The following is a 20,729-nucleotide window of genomic DNA, read 5'->3' as shown; positions in this document are numbered from 1 at the left end:
GGGACCGAGGAGCAGATGGCTCTGGGCCTTGTCGGGGCCAAACATTGGCTAGCCTTTGTCTTGGGCTCGTGTGTGTTTTTCCTGCCAGTCCCAGGAACTGCCTCAGAGCCCCAGGGCTGCTCACATTCCATGTTGAGATCCACTCCCGGTCTGCACACTGGTGTTGCCAAGCAGTGAATTTAGCACAGTTGCCACCATTTAAGAAGGCCCTTTGCATCAGGCCCCCTCCTGGAGTGGACAGAGCAGGTTGACCAGGATGCCTGTTTAGGTACTTGGGGAGCTTGGAGGGGGCGGGGGGCCTCTGAGTGTGTGATCACCAACCCAGGCTGCTGCTGTTCTGTACAGAGCCCTCGTGCCAATGGGAAACTGGTCCTTCCATGGAGAGTGGGCTGCATTCAGTTCCCGCTGACCACCTCATTGGGATGCCTTTGTGCCTGCACAGTTGTATGCAGTGACCTGGCTTAGCCACCATGTGTCCTGGTCTGTGCTCAGGAGCAGGACTGCAGACGTGATAAGACAGCCCTTGCCCTCAGGAAGCTTTCAGCCTTCGTGAGGGATACCAGACATGCGAAAATAATGAGGGCCGCGTGATAGTCCGTATGAAATACTGTGTATCAAGGACAGCCCGTGGAGGAAGTGGCGTTTGAAATGCCTGCTGCTAGATAAGTAGGGGTCTCTGAGGTGCGTGGGGTGGGCCGGGTGGCGTTTGGCCGTTGGGAGGCCAAAGGATGAGAGATCTAGGCTGGTGTAGGAACGTGCACGATGGGACGGCTGCAGGAGGGACGTGAGAGGCAGAATGCGGTCAGGTCTCGGCGGGTCTGTCACCCCAAGACAAGGAGCTCAGGCTTTTCCGGAGGTGGCAGTGAGCATCACTGGGGAGCTTTAAGCAGAGAATCAAGTGGGGATGAATTAAATGGGGCGAGACAGGAGAGAGGACAGTGGCCAGTGCAGATTCCTTTGAGAGAGTTCAGAGATGAGGGGTGAGTAACAGAGCTGAGACAGGTGAGGCCTGGAGGGGGACCCGAGAGAGGGAGTGAGAGGAGGAGGAGCAGGGGCCAGTGGGACGTGGGGCCAGGAGTGGCGGTCAGTTTCCGGGGCCTGGGACCATGCAGATGTCAGTGCAATACTGATGTTCATGACAGGAGGGGTGAGACAGGCACCCGAATCTAGACTTTGCTCATTGTCCTGGAAGCTTTCTAATGGTGCATGTGAGCGGATGCTGTTTTCTTCTGATCTGTGTTTATCTTACACCTGAACGCACAGGCTTGGTAACCATATTATTTTCTCATCAGTTTATTTATGGGGTTCATTTCCGAGAGAGGATATAATTAAATGGAAGTAGATGAACTTGGTATTTAGGACTTAACTCTACCTGCCTCGTGCAGTGCTCTTGAGGAATTGGTATATGCCGATTTTACCCTGCCCTGCTAGAAGTGGTTTACAAGTGCTGGACTCCTGTGGAATTAACAAGTAGAATTTGAAGATAAAGAAGGAAAAGAAATGACATATTTACGTGAAGCCCTGGCATGGACACCATTCCTAGCATGGCTGTGGGTTTGAATCTGAGGTTCCTGGTAAGCAAGGCGACAAGGGAAAGCCAACTATAATCATACCGTTTCATAGCCTTTGGTTGGAGCTAGCTAGGTTGAGAGAAGCAATAAGATTAGTTGCCATGAGAGGCAGAGCTTTCTCTAGTGCTTAATTAAAAACTTGTCATGTCCGCTTTAACCTAGTGTTTCTGAAAGTGTGTGTATATATATCCCCTAAGGGATATTAAAAAATGTGTATATTTCATAGTCAGGAGAGTTTCAGGAAAGGCTACATAATATGTATTTTGATGAATGATGAACAGTGAATGCTGCCATTTGGAAATCTCTCATAAGTCTTGTGGTGAAGAAACCTCCTTACCTTTGTTCAACCCAGAGCTTTAAGAATTATATATGACTTCATAACTCTTTTCTTCCCTGCGTAACTTTTAACAATAACTAATAGTTTTCTGACAGCAAGTGTAGTTACCGGTTTGCTTATTAGGGCTTCCTCTGCTTATCTGAGAGAGCCTATGACCAACCTTCACCACCTGGGTCAGGACACTGAGGCAAGCAGGACTCTGTGCTCCTCTTTTTTCTGGTAGAGAGAAACTGTGCTCACCTGCTATGATAATTGCCTATTTTCATAGTTGCCGTCCCTGCTGTACTGTGAGCTGGCTGAGAGTGTCTCTAGTCCCTGGATTAGATCCTGGCATGGCACAGGTACTCGGTGTGAGAGTTTTCAGTGCATCTGACACTAAGCTTGGGCCCTAGGGCACTAAGAGATGCCCGATTCAGTGAAAACAGTTCTGCTTAGGGAGTGTGTGAGAGTGTGAATGTGTGTCTGTGAGTGTGTGTGAGAGTGTGAATGTGTGTGTGTGTGTGTGAGAGTGAGTGTGTGTGAGCGTGAGTGTGTGTGAGTGTGTGTGTGAGAGTGTGTGTGTGTGTGTGAATGTGTGTGTGTGAGAGTGAGTGTGAGTGTGTGTGAGCATGAGTGTGTGTGTGAGCGTGAGTGTATGAGAGTGTGTGTGTGTGTGTGTGTGTGTGTGTGCGCGCGCGCAGAAATTGTTAATGTGATCAACTGCAATCTCTTTAAGACTGTGTCTGGTCCTCTGTACAATTTTTGTTGAATGCTGAGGACATCATTTAACTCATATTGTTCTTGAAGTTTCTTTACTAAAAGAGACCTGGCACCGCATAAACTGTGAATTGAAAGAATGTCTGAAGTTGTTAATGTGAGTGGTGCTAAACACAGACTATTAATAATAGTCAGCCTGAAATAAAAAAATTCTCCTGTAAAACTGTACAGCTCAGTAACTGAGTGGAAGAAAATTCTATTAGTTGTATGTAGCGGAGATGGAAACAATCTTTGTTTCTCTGTGATGGACCACTGAGCTATGGAGAACAATCAACGATGAGATTTGTCAGTAGGAAGCAGTGAAATTTAGAGATCTTTTAAAGAAGAGAATCATAAAATGTTATCACATTCTCGTAGAATTAATTGAACCAAAGATTTCAGTAAATATAAGGAAAAATAAAGAATACATTTCCGATGTGCCTTTGGGAGCCATTCAGGAAGAGAGGTACTGGGAGAATAGATTGATGAGAGGAACTAAGAAACGGGGTATAGAGGGGGAAAATAGCCTAAGAAAGATGCAAATGATGAAGTGGACAAAGATGCAGGTGTACAGAGAGAGGGCTGATGGGTTCTCAGGATACTGCACGGATGAGCAAAGCCACATCGCATATTCGCAGCCCCAGGCATAACTGCAGCCACAGTGAGAAATATTGCACTGAACGCTTCCCCCTCACTCGAACCTTGTGACAAGCGGTGAAGGCAGAATTGTCCCCTCCGTGTCACACACAGGAAAAGGGAGTTACAGGCGCCTAAGGTTCATGGTTAGTATGTGGCTCTCAGAGTCTCTCATGTTTTCCGCCTGCCCCTCCTCACATATACTGCTGCCTTCGGTGTGGGCTGGAGGCCAGAGTTACATCTCAAGAGATTCTCCACATACTTCTTACTCAGCCTTTAAAGAAAAATGGTTGTGATGTGACACCTATGTGTCACGGAGTCATAATAGAGGCTAAATCATTCCATCAGAAATAAAGCAACACTGACCTCGTCCCTGGCTGACCTGTGAGGTGGGCAGGTGATCTGCTTGCCACCAGGAGGGGCTTCTGTGTTTTCTTTTGTTACCTGGTCCTGCAGACCGGGGATCTTGGATTCATAAGTGAATGATAGCCTTGTGTGTGTCCCTTCCCCTGTGCCCTGAATAACTCGCTCCAAAGAGCAGCTGTTCAGATGAAAAAGAACACCACACACAGGGACTCACTTGATGAAACTGCCGCTGCTGCTTCATTGGGGGCCAGTGGTGCCTGGGCTTTGGTGCTTAAGCCCGAAGACATGTCCCCTTTTACTGCAAGAGGACGTGTCCTTGACACATCCGATAAGAAACGGAAGCTGGCTTGCAAAATATTTTCACTGGACTCAACAAACCAACAAACTTGCGTTAAAGTTGTGGCTGGAGTAAGTTGTGTGTGTCAGCAATAGGAATGTTTCAGAAACTTGTTATAAGGGGCCAGCATTTTTAAATATATATTTTTTTAATTGGGGGAATTGGGGGAAGGGGAACAGACAAGCTGCTGTCGTTTTGTTCTTCAGTCTAGTTGTGGAGGACGTTGCTTCACTGGCCCAAGTTGGCACCATCATTGCGCTCCTCCCGGGTGAAGCAGATCAGTCTCCAGCTTCTGGACGGCCACTCACTGCGGCTGCTGGCCGCTCACGCTGGCTGCTGGCTACACACGGTAGCTCATGGCAACTCATTGCCACAGAGGCTGCAGCCTACGCCGTCACCGGCGACTCACGGGAGCCCAGCTCCAGGTTGAGCTGCTGCTCAGCATCTTAGCTGTGGAGGGCAGTGTCACTGGCCCATGTGGGATCAGAGCTGGCGTCCCAAGCCAACTCTTAACCATCGCGCCACTCGGCCAGCCCCAGGGGCCAGCGTTTTATTACAGACGCAGGGATTGTGTGATTTCCCAAACTGACTTGACAGAGTTTGGTGATGTGGGGTCTGGGGCCGAATCCAGCCCGCTGCTTATTTTTATGGAAGTTTCATTAGAACACGATCATGCCCAGTGTTTGCACATGGCCTGTGGATGCTGCTAGGATAGGTCCAGTAGTTGGCACAGAGACCATGAGGCCCGGGACCCTAAAATATTTAGTCTCTGGCCCTTTACAGAAAAAGTGAGGCAGTCCCTGTGTCAGAACCCCTGCCAGGGGACCGTGGTCCTTTTTGTGACTATAGTTTAATGTGAGGTTGATATCTTCTGGACTGTTTCCTCATCTGCTTCTTGACGAGGGTTCTGCTGCTGGGCACGTGGTTTAAGGGTGCAGCTTCCTCCCGGTTCCTGGGGGCAGCCCGCTGGCCTGTCATGCCCCATGCCCCTCAGAGCAGGAGGGCTTTTCGATGCAGGCTCTGCTCTCAGCCCCCCAGCTCTCTCAGTCCTCACAGGCTCCGTGTTGAGCTGGGGGAGACTCCCCCAAGTTCCTTTCGGCTCCACCTTCCTTGACTCAGGCCTCCCATTGGGCTGCCGCTTTGCTGCGTTTTACTCCTGAGGCCTCTGGCACACAGACGCCCTTCTTTGATGTTCTGCCAGCACCACCCTGCTTGCTGAAGCCTCATTCCTCACCGGGGCTGTTGAAATAGCTGCCTGGGCAGTTTCTCCTGTCTGTGTACTATGCGGCACTGCCAGGTAATGCCGCTGATGGATGGCTCCTGCTCAAGAACCTCCCTTGGCTCCCCAGTGACCTCCACATCAAGGGCAGGTCCTTGGCTTGTCTTCATGGCTGTTTTGTCTTGGATGACTCCTCACAGTGCTCTAAGGCCCAAAGGTCTTCTTCCCTTTCCCCAGGGGTGGTCTGAACTTGTTTCTACCAAGCCAAGCCACCCCATGCCACTGATCTTTGCTCTTCGAATGTTGTGGCCCCCACCCCGCTCCCCCCAAATCTATTAAAATCCAGTTCATCCTTATTGTATCCCAGATATATTTTTCTCCACTTGCAGTACAGTCTCATTCGCTTGAGCCCTCTGCCACACTACTATACGCCCCTCTGTTGGAGGCTGTGTGGTTATTTGATTGTGTCTTTTACCTCTTCCCAGAATAAGCTCCCACAGGCCAGGCACTGTCTCCCAGTCGTAGATAGGTTTCTTGCATCTCCCATGGAGCAGGTGCTGTGTGTGGAATTGACCTGGAAGTCACACAGAGCATGCACACCAGTGATGAGGGCATCTCTTTTATGTGTACCTACTATGTGTCAGCTGCTCCGATGAGTGATCTTGTAACACTCACTCAAGCAAGTCTTGTCCCAACTGCACAGATGTGGACACAGGCTCAGGGCGATTGACTTGATCAAGTGCTGTCAAAGCCAGATTTGAGGCTCTGTGGTTCCCACTCCACACCGGTGTAGCCAGGTTGCACTGCTGCAGACACTCATGCATACACGCCCCCTCTGCGGCGTGCTGCAGTATGTCTGTGCACACAACCTCTCTCTACCTGCCTGAGTATTAGAATCACCTGGGGAGCTTTGACAACACTCATGCCGGATCCCAGCTCTCAGGTTACATCAGGGTCCTGGTTGGGGGGAGACAGCTGTGGTGTGTTTCAGAGCCCCAGGTGATTCCAGTTCAGGTCCAGATAGAGTAAGAAAGTGGACAGACTGTGGGAGGGCTTGCGAGTGCAATCCTGACCTTTAGTAGCTGCTCCTAAGAACTTGGCTTCTTCCTGCGTTTCTGATAACCTTGGCCCTTTGGAAGGTCAGGACGGCTCACCTGTACCTGGACACGGTCTCTGGTGCCTCCTGTCTTATGACGTTTGTGACAGCTTGGACTGAAGCATGCCTTTTGGCCTGGGCATGCCTCAGGCACCCTAAGAGGTGAGCCTCCAAAACAGCAGCTCACGTTTCCCATATGTGGAGAGCATGCCTCTATGAACTGGAAATGAAGGGGTGCTTTCGATTGGTATCCAAGTTAAAAAACAAGCTCTTTAATCCCACGTGAGGTGGGCTTGTTGGGGAGAGGGTGTCCAGGGGAGCAGTGGTTCTCAAAGCATGGCCCACTGATCTGCACCATCAGCATCACCTGGGAGCTTGTTCAAACGATCAATTCTCAGACCATCCAATTCACAGTCTCATCTTGGAGCCTGGCCGGCTGATATTCTCTGGGTGATTTTGCTGTCATCAGAGGGTGAGACCACAGCTCTAGACGGGTGGTGAGTATATACGTGGACCCCTGAAATGCCAGTTGTGTGGTAGTCAGCCCACTGGGCATTAGAGACCCCGGGAACTTTATAAAACCTCAGACCCCTGGGCGTCATCTCAGGGTTGAGGAATCTATATCTTTACCAAGGGCTCCAGGAGATTCTGAGATGCAAGCCCTCGCTCCCTTTTTTTTTTTTAGGTGGTAGTACAAACCTGATAAATATTGCATCCTTTTAATACTAACTTCATATCCACTTGACACAGGGCAAGGATGCTTCCTCTTTCCTTTTCTTCCTAGAGTTTCAGCTTCTTGGTCTCTAATTACCAGGACATTTTCCATGAGTCCTGCTAAGTAAAGACGGCTATACCCTTTAGCACACGAAGCTACAGTGGGTTTTATGGCCCCCTGCATACTTCATTAGTCCGTCTTTTCAAAATTGTGTTTTAAGTGCATGAAGTCATTAGCCCCTAATCTAATTGATCCACAAAGCATCTTAAGTGTTGCTCTCACAGGCATCTTTGAGGCTGAGTCAAGGAGGGAAAGACCCTGCTACTTCCTGTCACCCCTGCGGGTCACCCTACCAAGAACAGCTTTGAGGCAGGATGAAAGCTGCAGGCACAGGTGTCAGCTCTCTCTCTCAAAGAGCTGATTATTTTTCTTTTGCCCACAGCTGTCTCTTATCCCCACCACCCTTATCTGTCATCATAAATGTCCATACCTGCGTGATATTTTACGACAGGGCACACCTGCTCAAATAGAGTGGCTGTCGTGTTTCAGATATGCTGCCTAGTATGGCTGTCACTACGCCTCATGGCACAAATGAAATAGGGCTTGTGCTCCAACTTGTCCCACCTGCCCACCCTTCCTCCCACCTTCACTGACCTTTACTCCTGTGGTGGCTGTCACCAGCCTGCAGACACACCAAACTGCTCGAAGTGACTCTAGTGCACGAAGGGGACCCTGCCCAGATGTGCCCCTGTTCTTTTTCTGCATCCGGCCTCCTCTGGGCATCTCTCAAGAGTCAGCACAAAGGCTTGTGAGAAGCCCCCGAAATCTCCCACCTCCCAGGCAGTCCGGCTACCTTCTTTTGGGGTTCCCATACTCCTACTATTACCTACGAGGAGCCTCCGTTAGACCACATATTCCATCATGCTTCTTTGTGTTCTGAGGGAAAGGAGTGAATCAAGGAAGCCTGTGTTTTTACTCACCAGGCTTTTCAGAAGGAACGTCTCTGGGAGTATTTGAAAGCTATTTTAATGAGACCACAACTCGTTCAATTTCTTTTCTTGACAATTGTAAATACTTGGTATTTGAAAAATAATACCACATAACTGAGTTGTGAGCTGGCCTTGGCTTGGTTCAAAAGCACAGGGGAAGCAGGAATCAGAATGGAATGTGGGAAATACAGGGGCACACAGATGTCCCATTGTCGGTCACGGACAGGGGCCCGTGCCTGTGTTAAAACACGGCTCTGCAGAGCTCACCCCAGGACCAGTGCCAAAGGAATGGCCGTGGAATTATGTGTCACTATGTTAGCGCTGTGCTGTTCACAACATCATCTGGGGCCTTTAACAAAATCTCAGGGCCCAGGCTGCTCCCGGAACAATTGGTCAGAAACTGGGGGGCAGGGGGGAACCAAGCATCTGAAATGATTAGTGCTTTCCAAGTGCTTCTATGTGAAGGCAGCATGAGGAAGCCTGGGGCGAAAGGAGTCTGTTTAAATGTATGGGGTTCAAAGTATGGCTAAGAAGAAGCACCAGGCTCCTGTTCTTTTTCATAATAAAGGCAAACAGAACAGAAGTTTGCTGTCTATCACAGGAGCACACAGTGTGGACATGGTAGGGAGGTTGTGGACGCGTGGGTGCTGACAACAGTGCAAGTGTTTATACGTTTGGAGGGAGGCTAGATCCATGGGACTCGGCGTCCACCCTTTCCTTAGCAGCTTACACCCAGTGGATGAGCAGACGCAACCCAATCCCCCCAAAGAGATAATTCTGCCTCTCCCGTGCTTCTGAAATTTTCCTATTCATTTCCACTGCGACTGGATTGACTCAGGCCTTTGCGCGCCTCTCAATAGTAACACAGCCTTTTTCTCTGCTGGCATTTTGTTTCTACGCTCGTCCACCATCCATTCTCCACACTACAGCCACACTTGGTGTCACCTTTATGCTTTACAAAACCTTTCATGTTCCCCGATGCCCTTAGATAAATGATAACAATGGTTATAGATAGCCCTCAGCCTGGCATTCCTGGCACCAGCCCCAAGAGGTAGGACTCTTATCCCCATTTTACAGATGGGAAGGTGAAAGCATGGGGTAACTTGTCCCAGAGTCTGGGTGGACCCAGGCTTTCAGGCCCCAGAGCCCTGGCTCTGCACCCCTCTCCTTCCCTGCCTCCCCCTGCTAGGTCAGAGAGGCTGCTCTGTGCTAAGGGACTTTGCATCCATCCTGCTAAGTAGATATTACTCCTATTTCACAGAAATCAAGGCTTGGACAGGCTAAATAACTTGACCACAGTCACAGCTAATTAAGGAAATAATAGATGAGATTCAAACCACGTGTCCTCTTGCCATGATCTTCCCACCACCCTATATGGGATTGTCCACTTTCTTTAGTATCACATCTGTGGTTCCTTATTCTCTGTCCCCAACCCACCTTTCCAACTACTTTCCATTTCACTATTAAATCATGTCACCCGACTTCTGCTTACACTGTTCATTTTGCCACAGAGTTCTTCCCCATCCAACTAGAGCTGTCACATCCTTCATGACAGGAACTCTTGCCTTGCTCCTAATACCCTCTGTGGAACCTGCAAATATGATAGCAGGAGAGGAAAACCCTTCACATTTTCTCTCCACCTCAAGAAGCCTTAAATAATGTACCTCCTCTTGACACCCCTAGTGTAATGTTTGCATCATGAATATGACATACAGTCCCTTTGTTACGTCATCTCCCCCCCCCTTTTTTTTTTTTTTTTACTATCTTTTGTGTCTCGGGCATCATCACGCCCACGGCAGATATTCCGTAAATATTTATTAAACAAATGTAAGGCAGACAAAACACAAAGGTGGGAAAGTCATAAAGATATTCTATCCAGGGGACCTTGGCGGCGCTGTAGGGCATGGAACAATCAGGCATGTAGTTACCTGCAGGCCTCTAGGGACACCAACATTGCTTGGAAATTTCCAGAAGAAAGTGAAGAGCTAATGGTTATCCTAATGAGGTCATCTTGCTTGTCCCTTTTTTTGCCACCCAGGATTTTGTTCCGTTTTGTTTTAATGTATTTTCGTTAGGTATGCTAACCCTTCTGGGAAAAAGCCCCAGGCTCCGAGGCCCTCCCAGCATGGGCTTTATAAATAGGATCTAGTTGGGAGCGTGTGAAAATTGTGAACTTCTGGACGTTCCCAGGACACATGGGCACTAAATTGCTGTGGGGGAGGGGAAATTATGCTACGTGAGTAGAGGCAGAACCTTTCCGGATGGAAACAGGTACCAAGACAAACTTCTTAGCCGTTGGGAAAGTTAATTCTTTCATTGTGTAATTAGGGTTATCACACTAGGTAAACAGTTTTTGGGCTCCTCACGTGTAATTCACTTTGCACAGGTGCCTTTTTTGCATCTGGTGCAAACCTCCAGGTGGGAGGGCTTGAGAGGGGCAGGTGCACCACGAGGCCAGGAGAGGGCTCTCTCCTCCGCCACTCCCCCATGGTGTGTGGGCTTGGCATTGAAATTTCGTTTTGCCCCCGCAGGTGAGCGTGCTTACCACCCTGGAGCGGAGGTTTAACCTGCAGAGCGCCGACGTGGGCGTCATCGCCAGCAGCTTCGAGATTGGAAACCTGGCGCTGATTCTCTTTGTGAGCTACTTTGGGGCGCGTGGGCACCGGCCGCGTCTCATTGGCTGTGGGGGCATCGTCATGGCGCTGGGCGCGCTGCTGTCCGCGCTGCCCGAGTTCCTGACGCACCAGTACAAGTACGAGGCTGGCGAGATCCGCTGGGGCGCCGAGGGCCGGGATGTCTGCGCCGCCAACGGCTCAGGCGGCGACCAGGGGCCTGACCCAGACCTCATCTGCCGCAGCCGGACCGCCACCAACATGATGTACCTGCTGCTGATTGGGGCCCAGGTGCTCCTGGGCATCGGTGCTACCCCCGTGCAGCCCCTGGGTGTCTCCTACATCGATGACCACGTGCGCAGGAAGGATTCTTCTCTCTACATAGGTAGGAGCGGCCCCAGGGCCGGGCGCGCGGTTCTCTTTGGTTCATGCACTGCTGCGTTAGTTCGTTACCTGGGCGTGTTGACAAAGGAAGGGAAGGTGGGCCCGTGACCTTCATATGTCGCCAGAGCGGTGTTTCTGAGACATGGCTTCAAAAACTCGGGGAACGTGAAAAAAGCTGATGTCTGAGTTGCACCCCCAGAAAATCTGGTGCAGTTGGCTTGGGGTGCAACCTGGGTATGGGGCATTTCTAAAAAGCTCTCCCACGTGATTCCACTGTGCATAATTTGAGCTCTGCTGTACTAAAGCGTTATAACAGGCCTTGAGTGGGAAGACATGGTCAGGAGGAGTTTTATGTTTATTTATCTGTGTGTGTGAGTGGGTGTGTGCTTTGGGATATCTGGCATGAGCCACCAAGGTAGACCAGGGGTTTACACATTGGAAACCCCAATTTTTAATAATCAAAACGATCTGGTCATTGTCCCGTTGAAACTCAAAGGGAGAGATGATTGCATTCCTGGCCTTTGGTAGCATTCAAAGTTGGTGACTTGAAGTAATTTTTTTTCTGTAATGAGGGTAACGTGTTGGAACTGAATATTTCAGAAGAAATGAGGTACATGTGGCTTTTTAAAACTCATTTTGCACTGTAAGAGTTTCTGATGTTTTATCCTGAAAGGATGGAAGCCTATTTGCTGATGTGGGGGTGAAGAAATATCTGAGTGGCGAATTGCTCTTACAGCAAACGGAGTCCTTGGTCCTCAGTCATTGCTCCCGGGCACTTGCACCGTCACTTACCTGGCGAGCGGTAGCTTGCCTAGCGTCTCCATCCCTTGTTTACCAAGTATAATTTTGCCTCCCACAAGCTGTTGGATTGTGTGACATCTCCCCAGTCACCGGCACTTAGCTTTCAAAACATTAACTCTTCCTGTGGAAGCTTTGTGCTTCCCCCAAAGCAGTGTTCCTTGAGATATAAAGTTCATTATAACATGGAGGTTTGGGTTGTAATAGAATTTGAACAGAATTTGACATAGAGCTTCTTATCTGCCAAGCTTCCAGCATCCGTGGCCCAAGCTTTCTGAGGCCGGAGGGCTTGGACCAGCTCCACACGTGAACGCTGATGCTGTGTCCTTTCTGTCCCAGCTATGAGAGTAGATGCTGGTGTTGAAAACTTTGTTGCAGATGTATGTTTCAGCCCTCTGTGAGCAGGCTCAAGGTGAGAACGGTAGCACCTGTGAGCCTCATCAGGCCCTAAGCATGGAGCACAAAGTGGAGAAGACTGCTCAGGCTGGTGATGGCCAGCCCCTCTCCCCATGTGGCTAGCAGCTTCCATGATTATATCTGAAGGTGGGCACCATGGGAAGAGGGGAGTAAGGAAATCATTTGCATTTTGCTACTTTTTTTTTAAGCTTTTATTGGGGAGTTGGGGAAGGGGAACAGCCAAGTTGTTGTCCTTCAGTCTTAGTTGTGGAGGGTGCAGCTAGCTCAGCTCCAAGTCCAGTCACCATCCGGCCACCTGTGGGCAGCTCACGGGCAACTCAGCTCAAGGTGCCATGTTTAATCTTAGTTGTGAGTGGGCGTAGCCCACCATCCCATGCGGGAGTCCAACCGGTGACCCTGTTGCTCAGAGCTCGTGCTCTTAACCAACTGAGCCACTCAGCCAGCCCCCGTTTTGCTACTTTTAAAGCTTGAGTGCAAGCTACTCCAGGTGAAATTATTGCTGACTAGGACATGGGACCCAACATGTACCCACAATAGTCTCCTGAGGCCCAGCCACATGATTGGTCTCTGGCTTGATGGGTGTCACCCTAGGATCCTGGGAGAGATGTTTTCTGGCAGTGATAACAGCAAGGATAGAAGTCAGAGCACAGAGAATGAAACAGGAAGTGAGAAGCTGAGTTTCTTGCCTGGGATGATAGAATCAAGTAGAAAAACGTCTTCCCAGAATTCCTGTTCAAGTGATATCAGTGGTAAATCACCTCTGCTCAGGACTTCCTGCCTGGAGCAGCGATCTCAGAACCCTCTTCCAGAAGTCTTCCCTGACAAGTTAGGCTGCTTGCCTGCTCTGGATGGGGCGTGGTTTATATGTGCAAAGCTTTAGGATGAGGAGGCGGTTTGCTTTTGGGTGCAGGAGGTGGGGGAAGGTGCAGTAGTGCTGACAAAGGGGGCTTCTCCAGTTGTGGGGTTTCAGCGAGTCTGTGATGGGAAGAGCGTTTCAGCCAAGTTCCTACGTGGACGCCCTCTCCCGCTAGAAACGTTAAGCACTCAGAGTTGGGCGTGTTTACTGTTTATGTGCTGCATGGGCATTTTAGTGGCTCTGGCCCATCAGGCCACTTTCCAGAACCTGACAGCCCAGGGCCATGGAGATGGACTCTCTGCATGTCCCCGAATGGGTTTTGTGGGTCTGTGTTTACACAGAGCAGCAGACAGCAAGCCTTCTGCAGATTGGCCTCACTAGGTGGCCTTTTATTCCACGCACAGTTTGAAATTCTACAGGAGTCATTTAAGAAGGCAGAGCATAACTGGTCCGTGCATTTATTAGTACAGGCAAGTCTTAAAAACATGCTAGTGATCATGAGACTATTTTAGCATTTATCTCCTCTAATAGGGAGCTATTTCCTGACACCACTTAAATTTGTTTTGGGAAGCATTTTGGGGGAGCCCACTGAACGGAATTGATATGAATTATGGCCTCATAAGTCTTTGCAGAGAGGAGGGACATCTAAAGGGACAGACGCTGGGACTGTGGGTATAAATGTGTGCCCATTGGGCTGGAATATCCTGTGTCCCGTTTGGTTCCAGATCCTGCAAAGCTGATTAAGAGAGTGGGCCCACGACCTGCCGTCTGGTCATATGCCTAAAATGTGAGTGTGGATTGGAGGTCAGAAATATTGCATGTGTAAAACCCAGTTTGTTCACAGCGGATCCTTTCCTGTGGGTGTCATCAGGGAAAGGGGTGATAGCCATGGAGTGCTCGGGCCGCAGGTCACTGGTGACAAGACCTGCCTGTTGGGCTGCCTGTGTAGTGTGTCACCAGATGGGTGCCCTCTGCACATCTGTGGCCACGTCACAGACCCCACACACCCCAGGGGGAAGTGATTCCATCTTGAGTCAAGCTGATAGTTTCCACTGAAACAACTCTTTGCTTTGGCCTCTTGTGGCCAGGCCACTGCCAAACTCTTAGATTCCTAGATGGGCCATTCACAAGGGGCTTCTCTGGCTGGCACCGTTCTGCGGCTGCTCCCTTCCAGCATGGGGAGGGAGCCAAAGGAGCTCATTACCGGGGGACAAAACCTGATGAATGGGGACGCGGCTCTGCTGGCAGGCTTTTCACTACAGCACAATGTGCAGCCAGGCCTCGCCGCGTGGCTAGATAATGACCCCATGGGTGGCACGTGGCACTCCCTTTCTTCCTAGAGGGACAGATCAGGCAGGGTGGCAGTGAAAGCCATTCGAGGGGGTCTAAGAATGGACAGTCCACTCGTGCCACTAACCCATGCAGTGACCTTCTGTTAGCCCAGTTTTCTTAGCTGTCCTATTGCTCCAAGTTCAAAGCATGGCAAATGTGGTATTGGGGGCCAGAATCGGTAGCCTGGTGTCACGAACTCCCTGTGTCCTTCTCATTACATTGCTAGGCCAATAGGTTATTGCCTTTCTTTTTTCTTGGAGGAGAAAAAAGCCAGAATGAGAGTGGTAAATATTTTTAAAATCATTCAAAAGTGTTAACGTGTTCACTGTTAACAAACAGCTTGGTAAGTATAAAAAAAAGAATAATTAGAAAATAATTACTCTTAGCTTTATGATTATATAGTCTTTCTGCATTGGTATTTTTTTTCTACAGAACAAATGTGTTTATAATAAACAGTGCTTAGCAATTCATTTCTCTCTTAATATTTCACGAGCATTTCTCTGTATCACTAAATAATTCTGTGACGTTATGACTGCATACATAATATTCCCTCGTGATCATATACCTTAATATTTAATGCCCTCAATTGTTGGATATGGGTTTTTAATTTTTTTTTGCCATTATAAATGAGGCAGATAGGTAAACTGTGATTCTGAGAGGTTGAATACCTTGCCTAAGATAACTTAGCTGGGTGGCCGGGCTATGGGTCCGAGAGTGATGTTTTTTCCAGGTACGTCAGGGATCTGTCACCAGGCTGGGGTAGGGGCTAGAGGGCTGGTGGCTAGTCCAGGGAGTCAGATGCCAGTTAGGCATACCACAAGACAGCCTGAAACCTTCAGGAACTAAAAACCATAGGAACCAGGAAGGTGGGAAGAGAGTGGTATGCCTCAAATCTGAGGGGAGAGGTGCTGTTGGAATGGAGAGTGGGTGTCAAAGCCAGAACAGAGAGATGGGAGTAGGAAGGGGAGCGGAGGGTGGCCCCAGCCCACAGTGCAGGGTTCTGGAAAGAGGTTGTGCCCCGTGATCTAGTGCTTTGAGTAGAGATGGGTGCAGAGCAGAGCGGAGACTTCTGAGACAGGGGTGGCTCATGTGTTTCGTGTTTGTCTCACTTCTCTCCAGAATTGTGGACACTGTACATGGCTGCTCGATCCATTTTTGATCATCGATAGCCAATAGGAAGTCGTCCTTATGTTGTGTTAGAAATCTGTCTCCTTACAGCTTTTCACACGTGTGTCCTGGTTCTGGCTCTGCCTTCTGGGCCTGCCCTGAGAAACTGTGACAGCTCTTCCCTGTTTTGAAAACTGTGCAGATACCTGGGCACCAGTCTCACATGGGTAGAGAAATGGTGACTAAAACGTAGCTCTTCTGGGCCGGGGCCCTTGTCCTTTACTGAGGCAGTTTCCCTCCTCACTTCAGCTGCCATTTGCCCCTTAAAGAGGGTGCCCAAGACTGAGGAGCTTGTTACTGGGACAAAAACAGATGAAGGGGGCATGCAGGATATGGGTACTATACTGGTACTCAGGCTGCTATAATCTAACACCACAGACTGGGTGGCTTCAACAATAGAAATTAACTTTCTCACAAGTCTGGAGGCTGGAAGTCCAAGATCAAGGTATCAGTAGAGTTGGTTTCCTCTGAGGCCTCTCTCCTTGGCTCACAGAGGGGGCCTTCTCCTCCCTGTGCCTTCACATGGTTTTTCCTCTGTGTGCACGTCCCTGGCATTGCTTTGTGTCCTAAATTCCTCTTCTTACAAGGACACCAGTTGGATTGGATTAGGACCCACCCGGACGGCCTCATGTAACCTTAATGACCTCTTTAAAGCCCTGTTTCCAAATAGTGACACTGAGATACTGCAGGTTAGGGGTTTAACCATGTTAATTTGGTGGGGACACGATTCAGCCCCTATAACAGGTGCCAAGGGGACCAGGACCAAACCAAGCCAGGAATCTTGCCATATTTTTATCCTACCTTTTCTATAAATAAGATGCTGCATTGTCATGTTGGTTGGTTGGTTGGTTTTTCAAGATACCCAAGGAATTATTGAGGATGTAGGTTTTTTTTTGTTGTTGTTTTGTTTGTTTTAACTTTTTATTTTGAAATAATTATAGAGTCACAGGTTGTTGCAAAATACAGGGAAGTCCCCTGTACCCTTCACCCAGTTTCCTTCAGTGGTGACATCTTGCATTAGTGTCACATAACATGGAAGCTAGCAAACTGTTCCAACGGTAATCCATGAAGTTTATTCAATAGATTTCACCTGTTTTATATGCATTCAATTGTGTGTGTCTCTGTGTGTCTGTGTATAGTTCTGTGCAATTATATGACGTGCGGACGATGTTTTAAAAATGCAGAACGGGGTCAAGATGAAACTAGATCATTTCGAGTCATGCGAGTGCGTCTGGCAGACGTACACACATGTCAACACTGACAAGTGCACACGTGCACACGCGCGTGCACACACACACACACACACAGGACGACACAGAGACAGAGAAAGCTATAGGCAGAATGGGATCTGGCTAGAGGAAAGTGTTTTTTTGGAGGAGGCCTTCTGCAGGGGCCTTCTGTATTCCCAGGAAGAATGGGGCCCTCTCAGGGTGCTCGGATACACAGCAGTCACTCCATGTCGGGAAGCACGTGTGTTAGACACGGGTGTGTCATGTTTTCGTTGTTTATCACTTACATTGAAACCCAGTGGAACCCTCCGTGTCCCAGTTAATGATGCAAAGAGAAATTATTCTCAGATTTCATCTGCCAAGTGTTTGTTTAGTACAAAGGTCACTATAATACCAGCCAGCAACCAGAGAGAACCAAATTTGCCTTCAGAGCCGTGGGAGCCCAGAGTTACTTTGCTTCTGATGAGTTTTTATTTTAACTTGACATTGGGTGAAATGTGTTTTAACTCTCCAAAGAGCATGGGTCGGGTATGGATCAAATACACTGTGACTGCAGTTCCTCCGGAAAAATAATTAAAAAGCTGTCCCTTGTGGGAGCCAGCATCGCTCATTGTACTTCATTGATATTGAAGTTTCCCTCATTAATTTATTTTTCAAAAGTAAATGACACTGTAAAACTGGACAATTTGTTTTGGCTGCGTTCCGAACACCCTGCCTTCCCCCACTGCTGCTGGTCACATGCCGTTTTCAGCGTGTTTTAGCTGCGTGCTAGAAAACGTGCGTGTGGCTCTTCTCTGGCGTTTCCATGTTGCTGGGGCTGGTATTTCGCATTCATTTTCAGGGCTCATAATTCGTGCCTCGTGGTTCATGGATTCACTGCTGTGCTCACTGCCCTGGGTAACCTTGGACAAGACTCCGAGCTTGGGCTCTGGAGCCTTGTGACTTAAATCCTGGCTCGTCCACAGACCTACCACTGGGATTTTGGACGCGTTTCCAGTTGACCTGAGCCTGTTTCCTTGTTCAGAAAAACAAGGCTGGGATCTACCTTGTCAGGCTTTGCCGAGGTGTCATTTGTGTCAAGTATCATGTCCATGGTGAAAACCAATCAAAGGCCACCCTGGTGGCTCAGTTGGTTAGAGCGTGAGCGCTGAGCAACAGGGTCACTGGTTCGATTCCCACATGGGCCAGTGAGCTCCGTCCGAGCTGAGCTGCCACTGAGCTGCCAACGGGTGGCCGGATGGCTCAGCTGGTGAGAGCATGTGCGCCTAGCACCAAGGTTGCTGGTTTGACTCCCACGAGGAAGGGTGAGCTGCTGCCCCCCTTCCCCCACCAACTACATTGAAAGCGGCAAATGGACTTGGGAGCTGAGCTGCACCCTCCATGACTAAGATTGAAGGACAGCAACTTGACTTGGAGCTGATGGGTCCTGGAAAAACACAATGTTCCCTTTCCCAATTCCCCAATAAAATCTTAAAAAAGAAAACAAGAAAGAAAAGAAAATCAATTAACACTGTTGTGTTCATTTTGATGGTCAGAGCACCTCCATTTCCAGGTATGTAGAAACTGAGGCAGGAATAAGCGATTGACTTATGTAAACACCCAGCTAGGTCTTTTGACAAGAGCAGTTAGATCCTGATTTCCAGCCTGGGAGATAATCCATCTAGTAGATCTGAACATAGCAACCTCTTCAGCCCTGAATTAAACCAGCGGGGCCCTTCTTTTCCTGCAGACACCGTCCTGTGGCTCATCTCAAAATACATCAAGTGCTAGCGCTGCCCCAGGCAGCAGGCTCTCTGGTTGATATTATATCTGGAGGCACCCCAAGAGCCTGGCTATTGCCCCAGCATGATGCATTGGTTGGCTTTCTGGGTTCTAACACATTGCTTCTTAATTTGCTTCTGAATATTGGTGCAGTTTTTAAAAAGAATGTATTCTCATTTTAGTAAAATGGGGAAAAACAAGCCTGAGAAAACATAAATAGTTTATTATCCAGGTACCTAATATAGACTATTACTGTCACTGTTTAGGTATATTTCATTTGCCTTTTTTCTTTGTATATGTTTTTACTTAGTTAAGACATGCTGTTTGTCAATTGACATATAAGCTCTTTTTATACATATCATAAACAATAAACATTACTTTAGATAGCCGCATAAAATTTTGTCAATCTAGAAATGCTAGAAGTTGCTCATTGGACCTTTAGGTGATGAACCAAACTTATTCCATCTATATTTGTTGAAAAATTTAAAAGCTCCGTTAGGTCCAATAGATTCAGTGTGAGCTGGAAACCAGCCATTGGCCTTTCTGTGACTTTTTCCGGAAGATAAATGAGTGAGGCACAAGATGTCATGAAGAGAGACTCTGGGTGGCCTTGAGTGTTGCCACCCTTGTTCTGCAGCCCCGCCCCAGTCTGCTGCTTGAGGGTGATAATATCCTGAGTGCTGCAGGGGCCCCGTGAGCAAATGAGAAATGCAGATTTGGGGTGGGGGGCTGGGGAGCAAGAGTTCTTGCCGTGTCCTCCACCATTGGCTGCTCCATGGAAATGCAAAGTCAGTCTTGCCACATCTTCTGATTTTTTTTTTTAAAGAGAGACTGGAAATCCGTTATTTTTTAAGTGGACTGAATTGCCAGCTCGTTAACATCGTTTCCAAACCCCCTGTGGGCCAAGGGCACATAAGTCAGCTCGAACACGTCGGTGACTTGCCACTTTGGGCTCTGTGCTCTAGACCATCCATTTCAGGTCACGTTCACCTTATGAGTAGCCAATACATACTAAAGGAGCAAAGGAAAGCAGTTGGACCTCATGAATGCTATGGCCAGAATAAACAGTGTCGTCTCCTGTGGTTTCAAATGATACAGGCGTCGGGTTGGGGAAGTGGGGGGATGCGGGTGGCTCGTGCACAAACACAGGACAGGGAGGCAGAAATGAGTGAAATAGTGGAAGCCTCCCACGGAGCAGGCCTCTCTGGGTGCTGTTTTGGTTGAGGCTTTGCTTCCTGTCTCATAAGCATGGGAATTGCAGAATAGGAAAGACACTGAGCCGCTTTTCCAAGCTAAGTGTGGCCAGATGAAGAAAAAAGTACTACTCACAGTTCCCTGCGGGAACTGCAGAAACCCGCAATGTTTACTGCTTCTTGAGAGCATCTTTGATAAGAGACCGTAGAACCCAGGAACGAAGTGTTTGATAGACAGGATGTGAGGCCTGAGAGGCCCAGGCTGACCTAGAAAAGATTGGTGGGAAAGGTGAAGATGCACGCAAGGGAGGTGTTCCTCCGTAGGACCCTCCAAGATGACCATTCATTATGTCTTTACCTCCAGCCTCTTACTGTACCTACTTGAAAAAGCAGACCCATTTTATTTTTCTGTTCAACTGAAACAGGTCTTGTTCTTAAATTAAAAATAGATTCTGACATAGTTTCCCAAATAACATGCATCTTTTTTTCCTTCAGTTCATTTCTAGACTATTTACTTCTCCTTTCTGAGAGTGAATAATCTTGGCTTCATTTCCTTTTTTTTTTTTTTTTTTTTTTGTGTCACCTACAAGAGGCATTCTGTGAGAGCAGGTACCGACCGTGAAGGGTTTGGTTTCTGTCCAGGACTGTGACTGGCTATTGCTCACACAGGAGTTAGAGGTCAGTGGTCTTCCTCTTCAGTGGGAAGTGAGTTCTTCATTGCTACAGGATTAGTCAGTGTCACAAGGCACTGTGTTGTGGACATTTGCTTTCATCTGTCCAGCACCTTGTCCTTTCACTGGTGGTTCTCACAGACCGAAGAAATGATCATGTGATTCAGGCATGGCCAGTTACCACACAGAGAGGGCTGTGGTCTGTCATAATTGGCCCAAGGGCTGAGACCATCAGAGACCACTTTGGGGTTTGAAAAATGTACTGAGAGAGAGAGAGAGAGAGAGAGAGAGAGAGAGAGAGAGAGAGA

At 48.6% G+C, this 20,729-nt stretch overlaps 1 protein-coding gene across 2 annotated transcripts in view; it reads left to right on the top strand.

The window, feature by feature from the left end:
• Window positions 1-20,729, top strand: part of SLCO3A1 (solute carrier organic anion transporter family member 3A1) — a 249,399-nt gene that overhangs the window by 41,288 nt on the left and 187,382 nt on the right. For both annotated transcript variants that reach the window (XM_019666465.1, XM_019666464.1), the window contains exon 2: window positions 10,533-10,998. In XM_019666465.1, the coding sequence (XP_019522010.1) occupies window positions 10,533-10,998 (466 nt within the window). The remainder of the gene's footprint in view (window positions 1-10,532; window positions 10,999-20,729) is intronic.

The sequence above is a fragment of the Hipposideros armiger genome, unplaced genomic scaffold (assembly GCF_001890085.2).
Source record: "Hipposideros armiger isolate ML-2016 unplaced genomic scaffold, ASM189008v1 scaffold_471, whole genome shotgun sequence".
Lineage (NCBI taxonomy): Eukaryota > Metazoa > Chordata > Mammalia > Chiroptera > Hipposideridae > Hipposideros > Hipposideros armiger.
This window is presented reverse-complemented; position numbering and strand designations above follow the sequence as displayed.